The sequence below is a fragment of the Elephantulus edwardii genome, unplaced genomic scaffold (genome assembly GCF_000299155.1).
Source record: "Elephantulus edwardii isolate Elephantulus edwardi_28Jun2011 unplaced genomic scaffold, EleEdw1.0 scaffold00048, whole genome shotgun sequence".
NCBI classification, from domain to species: Eukaryota; Metazoa; Chordata; class Mammalia; order Macroscelidea; family Macroscelididae; genus Elephantulus; species Elephantulus edwardii.
This window is the reverse complement of record NW_006399798.1, coordinates 17,749,337-17,768,437: the sequence shown is the minus strand read 5'-3', so window position 1 is coordinate 17,768,437 and position 19,101 is coordinate 17,749,337. Positions and strand designations below refer to the sequence as shown.

The 19,101-nt window shown below is 50.6% G+C and overlaps 1 protein-coding gene across 1 annotated transcript in view; it reads right to left on the bottom strand.

Moving 5' to 3' along the window:
* The window catches only part of ERN1 (endoplasmic reticulum to nucleus signaling 1), a 64,011-nt gene that overhangs the window by 13,732 nt on the left and 31,178 nt on the right, over positions 1 to 19,101 (bottom strand). Inside the window, exons 4-14 of the mRNA XM_006886281.1 lie at positions 17,510 to 17,582; positions 15,121 to 15,243; positions 10,807 to 10,908; positions 9,759 to 10,020; positions 8,178 to 8,256; positions 6,772 to 6,937; positions 5,122 to 5,240; positions 4,334 to 4,525; positions 2,219 to 2,486; positions 631 to 721; positions 192 to 381 (exon numbers count right to left, since the gene is read on the bottom strand). Of these exons, the coding sequence (XP_006886343.1) occupies positions 192 to 381; positions 631 to 721; positions 2,219 to 2,486; positions 4,334 to 4,525; positions 5,122 to 5,240; positions 6,772 to 6,937; positions 8,178 to 8,256; positions 9,759 to 10,020; positions 10,807 to 10,908; positions 15,121 to 15,243; positions 17,510 to 17,513 (1,596 nt within the window). The 5' untranslated portion in view covers positions 17,514 to 17,582. The remainder of the gene's footprint in view (positions 1 to 191; positions 382 to 630; positions 722 to 2,218; positions 2,487 to 4,333; positions 4,526 to 5,121; positions 5,241 to 6,771; positions 6,938 to 8,177; positions 8,257 to 9,758; positions 10,021 to 10,806; positions 10,909 to 15,120; positions 15,244 to 17,509; positions 17,583 to 19,101) is intronic.

The window sequence follows — 19,101 nt, the reverse complement described above, 5'->3', positions numbered from 1 at the left end:
TATGTTTGTAAAAATGCAACAAATTATACTTTTAGAACGAATACCTCTTACTATATGTATAGTAAACATTAATACATAAATAAAATAAAAGTCAATAAACCAGCAGTCCCTAAAGCCCCGACCCCCGGCTGTCTGGAGAAGGCGGCTCTGGCAGCAGCAGCCCAGGCGTCAGGCCAGCCGGCGGAGCGCACCTCCTGCAGCGTGGCCGCGCACAGCTCGATGGCGATGTACTGGAACTGCCGGTCACGCTCTGTGCAGAAATAGCGGATCACGTTGGGGTGCTCGTCCGATTCTCGCAGCAGCTGGACCTCGCGGTCTGCGAAGCTGAAGCACTCAGGGAGGATCCTCTTCACGGCCACATCGCGGCTGTCGAACATGCCCCTGCCAAACACGGGGAGGAGGGTGGTGAGGGCAGCCCAGGCTGGGCCCCTGGGATGGGCTCTGGGGCTCGTGGGTCTCCCCCCGCTGCTGGGCAGTGGCTACCCTATAGCTTTGAGCCCCATAGTCCCCAGCCAAGCACCAGGCGGCCATAGGGTCCTCACTCCTCTCCACAGGGTAGCCATGGGCGCTGTGGAGGAGGGACTCCTGTCCTGGCCACTACTCTGTCCCCGCGGCTCCCCAGCCACTCACCGGTACACAATTGTGCCCTCAGCTCCATGGCCCAGTACGTCCTTGGGACAAAAGGAAATTTTCCCAACAAACACCATGCTGGTTTCCTCATCTGGAACAAAATGAGAAAAGGAAGAGGGTCTTTTACACAAACATCATCTAAAACACATCAAAGCTAACTGGTTACTGGCTTTCAGGCTTTAGATTAAGAGAAGGGACCAAGGAGGTTCTGTGCCCCACGTCCCCCGAGAGCCTGAGCTGGCTGGCTGCAGCCCCTACTCACACGCGGGGGGCGTGTGCTGCTATCAGAGGTGAGTCCCACAACCTTCCCCAAGACAGAGCACGTCTCCTGGCTCCCGGTGTTCTCTAGGGTTTATCCACTTCTAGTGTTCCATCCACTGAACTATCACGGAGCTCTGGTGGCGTCATCTGCAGGGAGCTGAGCTGCTAACTCAATCACTGGGTCTCTCGAGTGGTTCAAACCCAGCAGCTGCTCCTCAGGAGGAAGAGGAGCATCTCCTTCCACGCAATTTACAGCCTCAGAAACCGCCCCCCCCCCGGGGGTCAGCGATGAGCTGGTTCCGACTGAACAGCAATGAGTTGAGTTTCCACTTCTGTGGTGGCACAGTGGTTAAGCGCTCAGCTGCTATCAGAACAATCAGTGGTTCAGACGCCCCAGACACTGTGAGGGACAGAGATCCGCAGCACAAAGCTTACAGCACCGGACACTCCGCAGAAGTGCTAGTCTGTCCTACAGGGTCCCTCTCGGTCGGAATTTGGTTTCTGGTATTTATTTGCACACACACTCTGAACACGTTTGATTTTGGTTTTGCATCTCTCTACGCACACCGTCTTGGAGGAAGTGAAACCAAAGTGCTCCTTAGAGGCGAGGAGGGTGGAATACTGCCTCGTATGCTTTTGCATGTTGTCGGGAAAGGTTAGTCCTCGGGAAAAAGACATCATGCTGAGAAAGTCAGAGGATCAGAGAAAGAGGCGCAGTAAGATGGAGGACAGAGTGACCAGCACCATGGGCTTGGGCTTGACAGACGTGAGGACGGTGCGGGCCAGGGCGAGGTTCGGATCTGGTGCTCGTAGGGGGGCTGTGAGTCCTAGTCAGCTTGATGGCACCTAACATACACAGTACACAGTTATAACTAATTAGCAGGTGTCAACGACACAATTTCAGAGTGAAACATTTACACCCAGAGGCATCCAGGTAAGCAGGTGGATGTGAGAAATGATGAGACCAGCAGCCGAGGCCCTGGACCCTCGCACCCAGCTCACTTCCTCAGACTAGCCTGAGCCCATCTCTCCAAGAGGAAGGCCCAGCAGCAGCTACATGTCTCTGCTTGACTGCTGCCTGGCTTCAGAAGAATTCAGGCCAAGGTGGCCTGTGCACCTCTGGTCAGCAGATTCTCACTGTGCAAGATGAAGGGGGGTGGGAAGGGACGTCTGAAGACCCTCTGTAGAAGGTGGCAGAGAGGCCAAGAAATGGAGGGAGTGCGGGGAGGGCACAGAGAAGCTCTGGGAGTGAGGACCCATGCTTTGTGGTTCTCAGATGGAGTTCCAGAAAAGACAAACAAACAGTAGCAAATGCCACTGGCTTTACCCTCCTCATCCTGGTCCAGGAAGGCGCCTGTGCCGGCCCTGGACGCGGAGCCGCTGGAGTGCAGGGAGTGGTTGGAGGCTCTGGGGGACGTGCTGGGGCTGCTGGTGCCCGAGCTCTCCGAGTATGGGCCAGAGGTGTCCAGCATCTCCGAGTCTGGCGCTGTGTCCACAGTGGGGTGGAAGGGTACCTGCTGCTGCTGCAGGAGCTGGATTTTCTCCAGTTCTCTCTGGAACTGCTGGTGCTGGAGTTGCTGCTGCTGGTGCATGCTCTGGGGAGAGAGATGCCATCAGACCATGGCGGCTCCCTTCGCAGAGGGAAGATGTCATCAGACCAGGGCAGCCCACACCGAGGTGAAAGGCCCCAGCATGGCATGACCCCAGGGAACAGAGTGAGAACAGCAAGGACCTGGAGTCAGAATGGCTCCATGAATGGAGACCATCCTTTCCAGAACAGTCCACCTTCTACCACCCAGCAGCCTGCATGGCTCACTGCCACAAGCAAGAGCACCAGAGAGGAAGTCTGCCCCGGTGGACCATCGGGCCAGATGGAGGGCATCCCAGCCAACCCCAAAATTCTGATTTGGGTGGGAATTTGTGAGTTATTGCAAAAGTGAAATCAAACGGAGGTCAGCTGGCTGAGCACGCGGAGGACTCAGAGAAGTCCAGGCTTGCTGCCTGCATGGCTGTGTGCACAGGGGCTCAGGCCACTAGGACCTGGTGAGGCAGGTGAGGAAGCTGGGCTCAGACGCCACAGGTACCTGGCCTTGCCACACGGCCGGGAAGTGGCAGAGGTAGGCTGACAATGGGGTCAGGCTAGTGTCCTGCCTTCTCCATGTCACCATGCTGCCTCCCCACTCCCGGTCTACGTGGCTCTGACACTGAAGAGCTGATCAAATCACATCACCAACTGACATACCAGGATCTCTGATTATTACTACTGTGTACAAATGTGATTACAGGGACCCACTTGGAAGTGTCCTGGGGCTCTCCCTGACCTGGGCTTGAAGCCCTGAAATACCACCCTCCAGCCGATAACCCTGGGAATATCCTCCCAGAGCCTCCTTTTCTCATTTGTGGTGAGGGGACAAATAACGACTTCACAGGCCTGCTGTGTGGGGTTAAGGAAATGACGCAGCTGTGTACACTCTGACAGTACACTGCTGGATGGGGTGGGCCATTCCCATACAGAACACATACTTCCTGAGAGCTCCAGTTCCCAGGGGACAGCATTCCAGTGCTTTGAGCAGCCTGGGGAAGTAATTCCTATAGAGTATCTTCTCAATGCACTCCTATGGAATTCAGCTCACTCATTTCCAACCAGAAAGCTGAAGTGTCACCATTCTGTCTTTCTAAAACCAGTTGGTTATTTCTAGAAAGCAACTTCTAAGGAGGAAATTGGATTTTCAACTGATAGCCCTATTCTTTCTTTCATTTACATAAATAAGAAAATGCAGTACATTACTCTAGTTAGCTTATGTTAAGTTCCAAGTTACACGTCTATTTGCCAGGTTCTGTGTGGGAGTCTGGAGGCTTGGCCTGCAGTAAACGTGTCCAATGGGACGATGACAGACCCGTACTATGACCCCAAGTTCCTTTTTGGCTGTAGGCTATTTGCGTGGATAGCAAGATTGGAATAGAAAACACAGACACTGTTACCTGACACAGATGAAAACTAGGCACACTTCATCTAGTAGCCACTGATACCCTATCCTTAAAAGGAAAATATGGCTGACTGCTCAAGATGACTTTCAAACAAGGCTTATAGAAAAGAGCTTTTACCGAGATACAGATTTGTGCTTTCTGGAGAAGCTGCTGATTTTGGGTGCTGTTCAGGAGGCTCGATCACAGCGACCCAGGAGCAAGAGGCAAACCCTCACTGCCAGGTCCTGCCAGCCTCAGTCTGCCGTGCTTGCGCTCACCCGCGCAGCCACTGTCAATGCATCCTGTGGAGAGACTGCCTTTCTTTTGCTGAGCCTCTTTCAGGAGAGAGACAACTAGTGATTCGCAGTGTAGGAAGGCGCTGGTTTGCTTGCTTGCTGTCTCTGTGTGGCCCTCCGTGATGGCAAGCACAGATGTTCAGAAGCACGGGGAGGGCCGAGGGGAGAGCGGGGCTTACCATGGGGTAGGTGATGATGAAGGCCAGCCAGCCGATCAGCAGGAAGGTGCTCAGGATGATGGTGGCCATGTCCTTGAGCACGGAGTCCACGGGGGCCTCGGGCTTGGCGGGGGCATGCGAAAACTTCTCCTCTACGTCCTGAGTCACACGGCTGGGTGCGTTTTCTGAAGTCTGGTCAACCAGGTTGATGACCTGCGTGGGAGAGCTACATCACTGCACAACTCGTAAATCAGGGGAACTGTTTACAAAGCCCAGCCAGGCTGCAATGGTTTGGCTCCAGGGCGGTCTCCACAGAGCCCGTGAGGGTGGGCGCACCAAGGCTTTACCTCACCAGGCCTTACTTACGCTGCTCTCTTCTCTCCTCCTCCTGTCCCTCCAAACAAACACAAATCCCACTGCCACTGATTTCAACCTACGGCAACCCGTTAAGACAGAGCAGTAAAGCTTTATGGAAGCCGACTGCCACGTCTGTCTTTACTGAGCAGTTCTTACATTTTTAACTGCTGACCTTTTGCTTAGTAATCAGCACTTAACCCCTGTGTCACCAGGTTTCCTGCCTCTTCCCCCAGGACCCTCACATTTCTTCTCTGAGGCATACTTCCCCCCTTCCTCAGTCTTCCTGCTGTTCCCACAGCCCTGCCCCTCCCTCCTCCTGCATCCCCTCCGACTCTAACAGTTTCTGCGGTTGCTATGGATTCTCACACCCTCCTTGATGAGGCAGCGGGGCAGAGGTGCAGCTCCCCACCACCTGGCATACAAAGCCCCCGATTGGCCCTTCCCCCACTCACCTCCTCAAAGCTCTTCTTCTCAGAATCGGCAGGAATCACGTTTTCCCGATGTTTGGGCAGGTTGTTGGGAAACCTCTCCAGCATCTTGGTTGAGGCAGACAATGGCGTTTCGTGGTGTCCTAGAGAGGAAAGAAAAGACTTCAATGAGAAGTTTTCCCAATGGGTGGTCACATGCAGTACACTTAAGTCACTGCCTTCTGAAGTGTAAACCCTTACATGTATAAAATCGGAGGAAATTAGAGGTCACTTGGGGAACAATTACATTCGAACTGAAATTTTATTACTTGCTGGCATGGATATCGTATCCATGATCTCATAAAAAGGAACAAAGAAGTGTGTCTTTGTCACAAGAAGGACGAGTTCTTCAAGATGTTACATGCATGTAGCTAACTCTGAATTGTGGGTCATGAGCAATGTGATTCACTCAGCGTCCCAGTCACAACTGAAGCGCTTTAAAGCTTCGTGAACAGCTCCGGGCGTGCTCCCTCAGTGCTGACACTCACTACAAAGGCTACCAGGTTCCCACCCAGGCTCTAAACTGCATGGGTTGATTTCTAGTCCTCCTCGCATCTCAGTGCTCCACATGGGGGCCAAGGCTCCGGCCGGCTCTCCACATTCACTCACTCTCTCCCCCTGACCACTGCATGACGACCTAGTATTCGGTACACACTTACAAAGCATGGATTGTGTGTAAATTGTCACAAGAGAGACAGAGTTGCGTGAAACAAGGGACTGGCATGGTTAGCTCTAAATCAGGGTGACTCCTCCTGCTCCAGTCATCTGGGACACCTGCCAGGACACAGCTCCTCTCAGTTCTGTGTGGCTGTCACAGTCGCTGTCTTCTGTCCCCAGCACACACATGCCCAACCCTACTGCCTTGGTGTCATAACAATCTTATCTCTCCTGCTGACAGGGCCTCTACTTCAGACCCCACACCTACTTCAGGGCCAGCAAGGGCGAGAGCAACAACAGGAAGGGAGACAGGACAGGAATCTCTCACATCCCGCCCCAGACAATACTGCCTTGGCCTCTTCCCGGGCCCAGCCTCCCGCTCATCACCTCCCTCAATGTCTTTCTCCCAGGTTCCACCCTCTCCTCCCACAGTTGCTCCATCCTCAAGTCCAAGTGAAATCTGCCATGGCCATTTCCTGTTTCCTTATCTACAAAATGGAACTAGCAAGGGCACCTAGCTGCCATGGAGGGTATAAGGCAATTGCGAAATAAGGAAATTGTTTTCCCGGGTACTTGGGTTGCTCCTTGATTACACCAGATGCTCAGGGTATGTCACATCCAAGTACATTACATTACTTCACACTTGACTTTGAGGACATTAAGGGTTGAACAATTTTAAGAATTGGTAACAACAATCCTGCCTGTTTTCCCTAGCAGGTAACTGAGCACACTGCGTTCGGAGTTGGCTGACTCTAAATGCGCAGTGGTGGCCTTTGCCCACCAGGAGGCAGTGCGTGACCATCCACAGCTCAGAGCGTGCCGCTCTCATCTCTCTCCGTCACCACTTGCTGCAGAAGTCTAACTCACGTGCATCAGAGTAGAACTGTGCACACGGGTTTTCAATGGCGAATAGTTTCCCCAGGTCTAGATCGCCAGGCTCTTCTCCTGACGCACCCTGGGTGGCCTTGAACCGCTTACCTATCAGAAGCCAGTAATTCCTCAAGTAGTTGAGCTTATTCTTCCCTTTGAGTCCAGGGTCAAACTTGAGGTCCGTGCTGGGTGTGATCACACATTCCCCTTTGTCCCCAATGGTGACACCGTCAGTCTGGGGACCTTCCAGCAAAGGAAGAGTGCTGCCTCGGGGCTGTGAGGATGGAACTGGAGGTGAGGCCAGGGGAGCCTTGCTGGGGAGCAGGTCCCACCAGGATCCTCCCAGTGACTGTCCTGAGGTGCAAGGACCTGCCATCCTCCAGATGAGCAAGATGGCTAGAGTGGGGCTGGCGCCAGACAGGGTAAGGTGAGAGGGACCCTTCCCTAGAGTACAGTGCAAGGGCCCAACACTGTGGGAGACCCTTCCCTGAGGATGCAAGCCTGCTGTTGTGTCTCATGTCTGGGTACTGGGAACAGGAAGGAGAAGGGGGCATGTGTGGACGTGTGTGTGTGTTCTCAAGAAGACTGTGGGTGAAAAGGATGATGATACCACCCACCACAGTGGGTAAAGCGCTTGTCTGTTAACCTAAATGTCAGCAGTTTGAATCCACCAGCTACTCAACAGGCATTTTGTTCCTGTCAAAATTCCCACCTGAGGAACCCTATGGGCGGTTCTGCTCTGTCCTATAGTGGCACTAGGATTTGGCAAGGACTCAGTGGCAGGTTTGGACACTCCGTGAAGCTCATGTAAGCACCGGAGGACTGAGTGGGCACTGGCTAGTCCACGCCATATCCCAGAAGCGCAGACTGAAGCACTTCACAAGTGGCTCTGGCACTGCCGGGGCTATAACTGTGGCAGGGACTGCACTGTCCACGGGGCAGCCGACCAGCTCACTGGGAAGACAAGAGATGCCAGTCAGACAGCTCAAGCACCACACAGGTCAAAGTGGAGCCAGGATCCCAATGCTTCAGTCCTTCAGGCCGAGAGCTCCCAGCGGCCTGGGCAGATCAGGAAGGAAAGGACTCAAGCAGGAAACATGAAGCACATCTCGAGATAGAGGCTTCATTGGAACAAAGGCTCAGAAGTGAAGATGAATGGGGACCCTCTAGAAACTGGGGAGAAGACACATCTGGCTGCACAGTACACGTGCCACAGAGAAAGTAACAATGTGGCTGATGGCCCAGGAGGGACTGGGCTGAGGGCCTTGAACACCAGCCTGCTGGGTCAACTTTGAACATGGAAGCGAAGGGGAACAGCGGCCGGGGGTTCCGGGGCCTGAGGACGCTCTCTGTTGGCCTCTGTCCTCACAAAGTAGCATGTACTCAGTGCACAAGTTGGCTTTGAGGCTGAAAAATCTGGGCTTTATGTTTATCAACAAGTTGGTCACCTGCTGCTCGTGAGAGGCAATGTGGGTACAATGTGGAAGCACTCCCCACCCTGCATGTGGACTCACCACGACAGCGACACCCTCATGTACCATGGAGGGGGAGGCATACAGGCTGCTGGAGTATTTCCCAACATACAAGGTGGGCCTGTGAGGAAAACACAAACACACATTACAAAGTCATTTAATTTGCAGAACCCACAAAAGGCAGCTGTTTAGAGAAATCACTCCCAATGTCACCCACAGGCACAGCAAAATTAACCTGAGCTCTGGGCCCCACTGTCACTCACTGCCTGCTCACTGTAAGCTGTGGTGTCTTATCTGCAAGATGCCAGCTCTGGGTTGGACCATGCCTGGCGTGGGCTGCAGGAAGGGCTAGTGTGCTGGCCACATGAGAGAGAGAGACCACAGCCATGGCCGAGACCTTGAGGGTGACCCGGACCAGCACTATTAAACAGTCTAATACCAACATCACCATTTTGTCTTTTTTTAAGGGTTCTATATGTTCTATAAAGAGCCCTGATGGTGCCATGGTGTAAGCGCTGGACTGCTAAGTGAGTGGTTGATAGTTTGAATCCACCATCCTCTCTGTGGGAGAGAGAAAAGGCGGTCTGCTCCCATGAAAGTTTATAGCCTCAGTAATCCAACGGGCAGTTCCACTGTGTCGCAGGGGGTCACCGTGAGCTGGAATTCGCACGACAGCAGTGGCTTTGGTTTTAGCTCAGGTCTGACAGGAAGTGGGAGGAACAGGAAACTGGTCTTTCTGGATGCCAGGAAAAGACTATGGGACGCCCAAGAAATTCCACAGCAGGAGAGACCTGGTCCCCAGCCGGGCAGTCCGCTAGCTGGGACATCAAGGAGGGGATGATAGTCCGGCTTTGGTTCTGGGTCCATTTGCAAACGACAGAAGCAGAAACCTTCTGGTTACTACAATAGCCCGTTTGGGATTGACGAGCTATTAACGCACCTAACATTCCCAAGAAGTATCTTGGTTTTGAACGGGCTTTCACAATTTGGAGAATAATTTAGTGCATGCTATCTGTCTCATTTGGCTTCCCCACAGCTCTGCGAGGTGGGAGACTGAGAAGGCTCAGTGCGGTGAAGGGGCTTATGGTGGAAATGGTGAAGCTACGTCTGCCAGGCCGCAGGATGCAAAAGGACCCTGACGACACTTGCTTCTGGTTTCTAAAACTGAAGACAGCTTACAATAAAAATGTGTACAACGTGGACAATAGACTCTTGTGTAGAACACGGTGGTTATGTGCAACCTCTCTCCTCTGCTCATCCACACCGTGAACTGACTCACGTTTACACTGGCTGGACTCTAAGTGTGGAACAACATAAAGAGAAATTGGGAAACACAGTGAAAATGACCAAAATGTGCCAAGAAGTGAGCATGTGCTTTTGCAAAAAACGGCGCCAACAGAATTGCCCAATGCAGGGTCGCCACAAACCTCCAGTTTGTAAAACACGCAAACCTTGTGGGGCACGAGAAAGCGAAGAGCACCAAAGTGAGGTAGGCCTACGCTCTGAGGTTTCGGAACCAGCCTCTGCCTGACCCCTGACCTCTAGCGGACGCCATGCCACACGCAGCAGTACCAGAGCCCTGCCCACCGCTACCCTCATCTGCCCTGGGCTCCCCAGACTCACATCAGCTTGCTCTTGGCCTCCGTCTCCTTGGGGAAGGGGTACTTCCACTTGGTGATGCGCCCTACCTCCCCCGACATGAAGGTCAGATAGCGCAGGGTCTCCACAGCGACGTTGATGTGCATCACCTTCCTCAGACCCTCCCGCTGCCAGACATAGAAGGACACCACGGGAGACGCGTAGTTTTGGATCCACAGGACGTCCCCAGACTCACTGTCCACAGTCACCACCAGCCCGTCGCCGTTGGACACAAAATGGGACATCTCTGCAGATCAGACAGACAAAGCACGTCGGGTCTTAGGCCATCTGGTGGTCACAATCTCTGCTCCCCTGGCTTCTTGTGGTCACTCAGCTAGAGGCAGCGGGCTTCAGGAGCATTCTTAGATCTCCTCAGAAGTGATCCATTTGCCTCCAGTGAATTCGCTGAGGCTCTGCTGTGTCAAGACACTCAAACTAAGACAGGATTGTGCTCCCAAGGAGACCTGCTAGGTGGTGGTCATTGCTGTTCTAGTCAAGAAAGAGGAAATGCTGAGGGGGAAGGGGCCAGGAGAGATGGCTGTTAACTGGCCACTTTGCAGCCATCAAATGAAGCGAAGAACTGCTGACGCTGTCCACGTCTGATTCAGAAAGGGGGCGCTCACTCTGGGGCCTAAAGAGTTCCACCAGCCTTTCAGAAATCAGCGCTAAGATGGTAAAACTCCTGTGCTAGCTTTCACTCAAGCTGGGGCACAGCTAACTAGAGAAATAACTAGGTGGAGAGCCACACTTAGAATGGCCTCCTTGCCAGGGTTGTTCACACTGTGCGCTGATTTTTCATTCAACTTTGTGAGCTGATAGGAAATTCCTTCGACACAGAGGGACTCACGGGAGTGTCCCCCTCTCAGTCACCCTCCAGACTGTGCACATCGGATCATACCACCCCGACTGCTCCAAGTATTTTCTACAAGCCCAGGAAAAGGTCAGATTCTAGTGGAGAAGGCTCTCTTTAATGAAGAGCCTACTTTCTGCAGTGATGGCCAATCTTCTGCACACGGGGCCCGGAAGCACTTACTGTAGTCCATGTCGTCCTCAGGCAGGGAGGCTGCATAGTCAAAGTAGGTGGCGTTCCACCGGAGCTCGCGGGTTTTGGTATCATACATGGTGATGGTGTACTCTGGGGGAATAAACACCGACCCGTTATCACGGGTGGGCCAGGGACCCACTGAGGTGTCGACTCTCCCTATATGATAACCAACAAATCTCCGCTGAAGCACGTGGAGGAAAGTCCAGGCTATCCACGTGCAGAGAAAGGCCACATGGAGGTGAACTGAAGCCCCAGCACAGAAGAGCCAGTGGAAGGTGGGCATGTGGAGTGGAGACAAGCCACCCCCTTACATCTTCTCCAGAGTCACAGCTCACAGGATCCTGAGCGATGCGTGACTACTGTTACAAGTCACTTAAGTTTTAGAGTGGTCCATTTATGTAGCAACAGATAAATGAGACAGGAATTGGGATAAGAAGGATAGTGTCTTATCAAAAACCTAAAATGTGTGGCATTGACTTTGGGGTTAGGGAGGGGAGGTGCCAACAGCTCACACAGTGATGACACAGTCAGACTGCTCCTTGCAATAGTGTGAGAGACAGACACTTAGTACCGAGCAGGCATGTGAACGTGGCTAAGGAGATTTCCATGCAGAAGGCAGAGAGTGCCCAACACTTTCTCTTAGCTGTGTATGATAGAGTAAAGCCTGCGAAAGCCAGGACCTGTGTGAGATGGAAACCTGCCAGAGAAGGAAAACACAAATACTTTAAGAGGGAGCACTGGTGGTCTAATGCTAAGAAGCTCCGCTGCAATCTGAAAGGCGTATGGTTCACACCCACCAGCTGCTTCACAGGAGAAGGGCAATCTTCTCTAGTGTGATTAACTGCCTCTGAAGACCCACTGGAGGGGCAGGTCTAGGTCACTTCTGACTCAATGGCACACAACAACAACAACAGGAGTGAAGGGCATTAGAAAGATGAGGCAGCTGATTTCTTTAATGGTAACTCTGTCCTAACGGGTTGCTGTCATTGTCCTTGTTAGGTGCCACTGAGTGGAGGACGGCTCAGAGACACACTATGCACGTCAGATCTGAACCCTGTCCTATCCCGGGCCATCCCTGCCATCCCTGCCACAACCTGAGCCCACTGGTGTGCCATCACTGGGTCAATCCATATTGCTGAGGATTTTCCTTCCTCTCTTTTGCTGACTCTCCACCTTTCCAAGCATGATGTCCCTTTCCAAGGAAGAGCCCCTCCTAGCAACATGCCCAAAATATGTGAGATGAAGCCTAGTCATCCTTGCCTCCGAGGAACACTCTGGGTGCACTGTCTGCAAGACATGAGTCAAATCAACCCACTGGATAGAGAGCTCAAGACTATCTCTTCATTTTCCAAAGAGCTCAACATAAAAAATAGCCTTGGGGAAAAAAATAAAATCCAGGGTGCTGCCACTGAAAAATAGCTTCAGAGTCCAGATTAAATTGAGAGCGAGGCTGTACGACTCCCTCATAAACTCTGTTAGCTAGATATGAAGAGCTGTAAGAAATGTAAAAGTATTATTATACACTCAACCCAAAGTAGAGAGAAAGGAACCTGTAGCAAAGACATGTGAAGGACAACTGTTACCTAGTGGTGGTGGCTGTTGGGTGCTAAAGAGACTATGACTCATAGCAACCCTGTGAACAATGGCTCTGAGCCCTGCCCTAACCTGCACCGTCCTCACATCTCTGACACGCTCCAGCCCACTGTTACAGCCGCTGAGCTGATGCATCTTGTTGAGAGTCTTCCTCACTTGTGCGGACCTTTCCCAGAGTGACGTCTTTTCCCATGGACTTCCTGACAACATGCCCAAAGTATGTGAGATGAAGTTTCCCCATCCTTGCCTCTAAGGCACAGCCTGGTTGCGCTTTCTCCAAGACAGACTTGTCTGTTCTCTTGGCAGACTATGGGATATTCTGCACTCTTTGGAAACATCACAAAGAGTCAGTCAAAATGGGGGTGGAGCACAACCCCCCAAAAAGGCCCTCACAGACTGAGAAAGCTATACAACACTAGTCATATTTAAAAGAAAATAAGTCTCAATGAGCAGAACCAAGGACCTCTAAGACAATATACTGGGTAACCGATTCCATGGACAAAACTGGGCCCTTGTCAAGCTGGGTTTCAGGGTATCCTGGGCCAGCCTGCTACATGCCTCTCCTTTCTTCCCTTTTAGAATGAGAATGTTTCCTGCAGCTGTCTTCTCCCCCTGACTGTTGTATGTTGGGCTGGGGGGGATATATAAGGGATATAGAGGTTTCTCACTTTTAGACCTGAGGCAGATCACAGGGTGCCGAGCCTGGTGTTCCAACTGGGCTTTGGGAGTTTGTGGAGAGGTGAGTATATTCTGCCTGTGGGAGGGCTATGTGTTATTAGAGCCAGAAAAGGTAATCACAGCAGTTCAAATCCACAAGCTGCTCCTCAGAAGATGGGCAATCTCTTCCTGGGCTAACAGCCTCTGAGAACCCACTGGAGGGTCAGCTGTGCATCAGTTCCAATTCTACAGCAATGATGAAGATCCTGGGTGGTATTCTCCTAATTCCTAGAGAAACTGACTTTATAAAACCTGGAGCATTTTTACTAATGTTTTATAAAATGAAAAAGAATGAACTGGCATAGGACTAGGAGACGTACATGAAAGAGATTGGTTTCCGGACAATCTAGAAGGAAGTCAAGCATCCTTGTAAGGTTCAAGCAGTTTTTCCCATCAGGAGACTATTTCTCCACCCCCTTGATTCTGGGCTGGCTTTGTGATGTGCTCTGACTAACAGATCCCAGAGGAAATAAAATCCTGGGACTTCTGAGCCCAGGTACTTGGAGGCACCGCAGCTTCTACTTTTAGCCAACAGAGGAAACCCACAGCCACGTTAAATTGCCTACTCTTTGTGCATGGAGGAAGGCCTCCTGCAGGTGAACCAAGGTCCCGGGCATGTGTGAGTACAGCCAATGGCACATGAAGTAGAGTGGAATCACCCTTGCTAAGCCCTTCCTGAAGGGTTTATTCTTATGCCAGAGTCACAAATAATAAAATGCTGCCTATTTTAGCCACTAAGCCAGGGTGGGTTTTTAGTGCAGCAACAGAAAATGGAAATGAATTTACACATCTGCACACAAACACATCCCATCTAAGGCCAGAGAGTCTTCTAACTCCCTGAGCATCACCACTCTGAGAACCATGCCTTTTTTTCCCAGGGGGAAGCTAGACCCACTGGCAGTCTTCAGTCAATAGAAAAAAAGGATGCAAGCAAATTTCGAGCAGTGACAATTGCTGGGATACTAGATTTTTATGGGGTGGAGGTGAGGGTGTGGGTCTTATGATTTAAGTACAGACCTTCCTTCTAGTTTTGAAGAGTTTGGCCAGCTGCTACAGAGGCTGAGATTGGTTTCACAGATACCGAGAAAGGCACAGTTTTCCACAGCCACCAAAGAAAGGATCTCTCACAAAGTCTGGTTACCTGGATGGCTGGACCTAAATTTAGTGCTCAAATATGATTTCATCCTAGGTTTCCGATAACATTTTCTCCACATGTTTTCCTGTTTCCCTTTACCTTTATTTTATCTGTCACTCAATAGTTTTTGCTGAGTATCCTATCAGATGCTGGACACATGAGTCAGGCCAATTCCTGTGGTCAGGAATGTACTCTGTCGCATGCCCAGGCACCTACTGTGTGCTGCGCATGAGGGGGCAGCAGGAGAGCCAATCCAAGCCCCTGACCACAGGAAGCAGGCAGTCTAGCGAGGAAGCAGTCTGGAGCAAGAGGCATTAAGAATGGAATGGAGAAGAGATGCGGGAAGCAGCAGTGTGTAAAAGAACAATGATGGGCGGCCAGATGGCTGCTGCACAAGGGTTAGAGTTACAGTCAAGTTCAAGATCAGGCTGTGTCTTCAGAGAACAGCAGAGTGAGTGCTCCTGGGTAAAGAGCTGGGAGGCTGGCAAAGAGGTTTCATAGAATTTTAATGGGAAGGAGGGTAAAAATATGCACATGTGGTAGAATGGATACACAACTAACATTTTTAAAAACAGTACTTTCACCTGAGGAGCTGCTAGGTGCCTGTCCTGATTGTATGATGTGTAAGTGAGGGAAACACAGGGGCTGACGGGGTAGAGCCATGATCCAGGGCCTTGGGTAGCGGAGGTACAGAGTTTAGCCAGTATCCAGTATCCCAAGGATCTTTCAAAAGGGAGTGGTGTGTGCAGGTCTATGTAGGAAAAGGCAGTTCTGGCCATTTAGTGCCCCTGAAGGAAGAGATTACAGAGCCTAGTGGACCTAGGTGGATTGTACCCCATCCCAGGCTCCCTTGTTACCTGTTCGCCCTAGATACAGAAGCGAGGTGGATGGACAGAGACTTTCTGCGTAGGTCGAAGACAAAGTCTGCTGCTTCTCCCCAGTCAGGAGGTCGATGACATACCAAATGTCCTGCTTTTTACCTGGAAGTCACAGGAGACTGCTGTTTACACACTGCTGCTGTTCTCTATCACCGCCAAACCTGATGGTCACTGTCAGAAGCCTGAGATGCTCTCTGCACTTGAGAGAGAGTCTTGAAATTCACATGATGTCTAAGAGACTTCTATGATGCCGCAGAGGGGACTGTGCAAATGGTGATGTGGAAATACGACTTTGGGAACCACTGGGGCTTATTAATTATGGCATCAGAAAGTTCCCCAAAGCAAACAGCCTAATAATCATAAACCCAAACCAAACCCACGGCCATCAAGCTGACTACAGCTCAGAGCGACCCTGTGGGACGGGGCCGAACTGCCCACTGGGTTTGCAAAATGCCACTTATTCCTCCTGAGAAGCAGACGGTGGGTTTATATCACTGACCTTCCAGCTAGAGCCGAATGTTTAATTATAGGTTGTTTTGTTAAAAAAAGGATCCCCACGTTTCCAGGTTGCATTTTATTGCTTTGATTAGTGGCCTTAAATATGAAAGTCACTGTCTGTAAAGGACAATCCTTTTCCCATGCATGGAGATCTACACAAATATGGAAATTCACCCAGGGGCTCATCTCTCTGGTAACCATCATTCATAGTTCTCAACATGCTACTAATTAGCCTGGAAGTAGAGGGAATCTGGTTACTGTTTAGAACAATAATTAGCTGATGCTCGTGACTGGCCAGTGGAGCTGGTTGCACCCTCGTACTAATGAGGCCAAATGCCTCAGCTCATCCCCGGCTCAGAGGCCAGACCTCTCCCCTTGGCCAGGTGACCAATAGAATGAACAAGTGGACAGCCAAACCCCACAATTAGGAACGTGCAAACTCTACGTATCCATGGTGCATCCCTCAGAGTGCCCGGAGGCTGTGAGGCGTTTGGCTTTGATGTATCGCCTCTTGTCTTGTGAGGTATGGTCATGGCCATATTTCTAGCTCCTGGAAGCAGAGTAGTGAGACTCTGGGGACGACTACAGGACATGAAAATGTGCTAAAGGTCCACTCACTTGGCTCTAGAAAATGCTGGTGGTGTAGTGGTTACGTGCTCAGCTCCTAACCAAATGGCAGGCAATTCAAGCTCACCCACAGCTCTATGAGGAGAAAGACCCGGCAGCCTTGCTCCCTAGAGGCTACAGCCTAGAAAGCCTAATGATGCAATCTTCCTCTGTCACTGGGTCACTAGGAGTTGAAAGTTGACTAAATGGTACTTAACTCGGTTCCAACACTTGGTTGACAGAGGTAGCACAATATATATTTCTACCATATGTGTGGAACTTATCCTGGGAGCTAAACTTTCTGTTCTCAATGCCAAAATCTTATTAAAAAAAAAACTCTGAAGATGGAGTGAAACCTCACCAAAAAGTTGTGACCATGAACTCTCTCTATCCAGAATGACACCATCTGGTTCCTGCAAGGGCCTGGGTAGCCTGTGTAAACCAGCTACAGCTTTTGTGGACAAACTGGGCAACCATGCCCAGACAGCGGGGAGGCCTGTGCAGATCACTCCTGGCCAAGCCCTCATACTGAAGGTGTGGGGAGAAGCAAAGGCCCTGGAGTCCTCAGCAAACACTTAAAATCCTGCTGGCACTTGAGATCCAGAAATACACATTTTCAGCTCTCAAGGTATGAATAGCAATAAGCACTTTCAGTTCCTCAGAAAGCAAGCTGCTATATAAATACAGGGTATGATTACTACTACAATTTCAAGATAAAGACAGATCTCCTTTGTGTTACAAATGCATTTCTATTGACATTTCGGCAGCAACAATGGCAAAGAAAAACAGGTGATCTGATGCAGTAAAGATGTGACCCTAGCAGGTATGGAGGCAGCTTATCTAGGCAAGCTGCTAAGTGCTGTTTTTATCAAAAATTCTGATAGCAGGAAATGCGAGGCAAGCTCTGTTTTTAATAGGCAGAGCCCGGCTTTCCAATGGCTCAGAGGCCTGTACTCACTTTAAATTTCATCCAATTGCTCCTGGGTATGTTGCAATCTTCAAATCACTAGGGTAGGTCAACACAGCAGCTAAAAGCTTGTTAAATGAGTAACTCTATTAATGGTGTCAATTCAGCTCCCAAGGGGGGAGGACCCTCTCTTAATTGGTCAGCTGATCCTGGCGTCCACAGCACGGCCCAGGCAAGGAAGCGGCTTCCCAGAAGGGCGGACCCGGGAGGGGAGTGAACACACCTCTTCACCTCTTCACAGCCACCTGGACTGATCCTCAAAGATAAGAGTGTGGGTGCTGAAAATCAAATGCTTACCCATGTAGAGAATTCCATCCGAACTCCTGCATGGGGAGGCCTGCACCAACTCTGGGATGGTAAAGGGAAGTTTCTTTAGAGGGAAAAGAAAAAGAAAAAGAAGTTAACCGAATCTTGTGCAATATTATAATTTTGCTGGGCTATCTGTTATTCAGTTTTGCTAAAGAGAGAAGCACTATGGGTGGGAGTTGTCCTAACTGGAAGCCAAAGAGAAGGAGGTGTCCCGGATGCCCACACTGTCCAGGACCCAGAGTTCTAGAACCCCTAGCATCTTTAACACGAGGGGGTGGCCCTATGAAGGTCTTCTGCCCACAAGAGTTTCAGGGGCAATACAAGTCTTTCTTGAAAAGTTACATAAAGAGTTACACAATCCTCAAAATTCTCAGGTTGGGAGAGAGTTGTCCAGTCTTGGAAAACTGACTCAGAGATGGTTAGCCTAGGTACAGAGGCAATACTTTGCAGAAAGGGCGTGAAACGTGGGCTTAACTCTGAAGATAAGCAATCCCATAACTCACTTAGACTTGGAGGGAAAAGAGAAATCATTACACAAGACAACAAAGGAGTCTGAGATGGAAGAGAAATTGTGCTGTTTTCTTCAAGTAAATCATTCTTTATTAAAAAACAAGAAAGCTGAGCCTTCTGGTATTAAGAAGGAAGCTATGGTTAAGTGTCAGGAAGAGAAACTCAAGGAATAGAAATGTTTCAACTGCATTTCATCATAAACGATTATCCTGCGTCTACAGCTGACATCTGACTGGTTCTTTTGGTTAATGCCCGTTTCAGTATGTGTTATTTTTGGAACATTCTGGGTTCTTGAAACGCTTCTGCAGACATCTGCTTCTGTCGAAACTCCAGGCTTCTACCACACTGTCACCTTTTTTTCTGAGAAAGAGAAGGTTTTTCTCGAGCTTTGATAAACAGGACTTGAAAAGAAAAAAGTCAATAATGTGGCTCTCCCTACCATCGCAGCATTCAAACTAAGCCTTAGAATAGGAAAATGCCACAGAGAACCAGGAACAGCCGTAATGTGGCTGAGAACCACAGTTTCTGAGAACTGGGAGGCAGCTGCCAGTCTGCTGGTCTCGAGTCCCAGGGTCTCTGCAGAGCACTGTGAGGGGTCTCTCCATGCAAAGCCTACCTTGGGAAGTACGCTTTTTCCAGAGGTGCTAAACTCCTGATTAAGAAGGTATGCAGGAGAAGAGGATTTCCTCGGGGATGAGGCGAGGTGACAACAGTTGCCACTGAGTCAGGTGTGACCCATGGTGACCTCATGTGTGCAGGATACAACCGTGTTCCATAGGGTCTTCATGGCTGCGATGTTTCGACAGGTCACCAAGCCTTTCTTCTGAGGCACCTCTGAGTGGGATCAAACCAAATGCTCCACCCTTTGGAAGTTTGTTGTGTTGTTATGTTACGTGCCATCGAGTTGAGTGTGACTCAACAGCAACACTATGAATGACAGATCTGAGTCCTGTCCTATCCCACACCATCTTCACCATCTCCTAGGCTCCTAACTGCGGCACCTACAGCTTTGTCCTTGGGCGTGGGTCTGCTATCTGAAAGGGGAGGAGTTCAAATCCATCTCCTCCCAG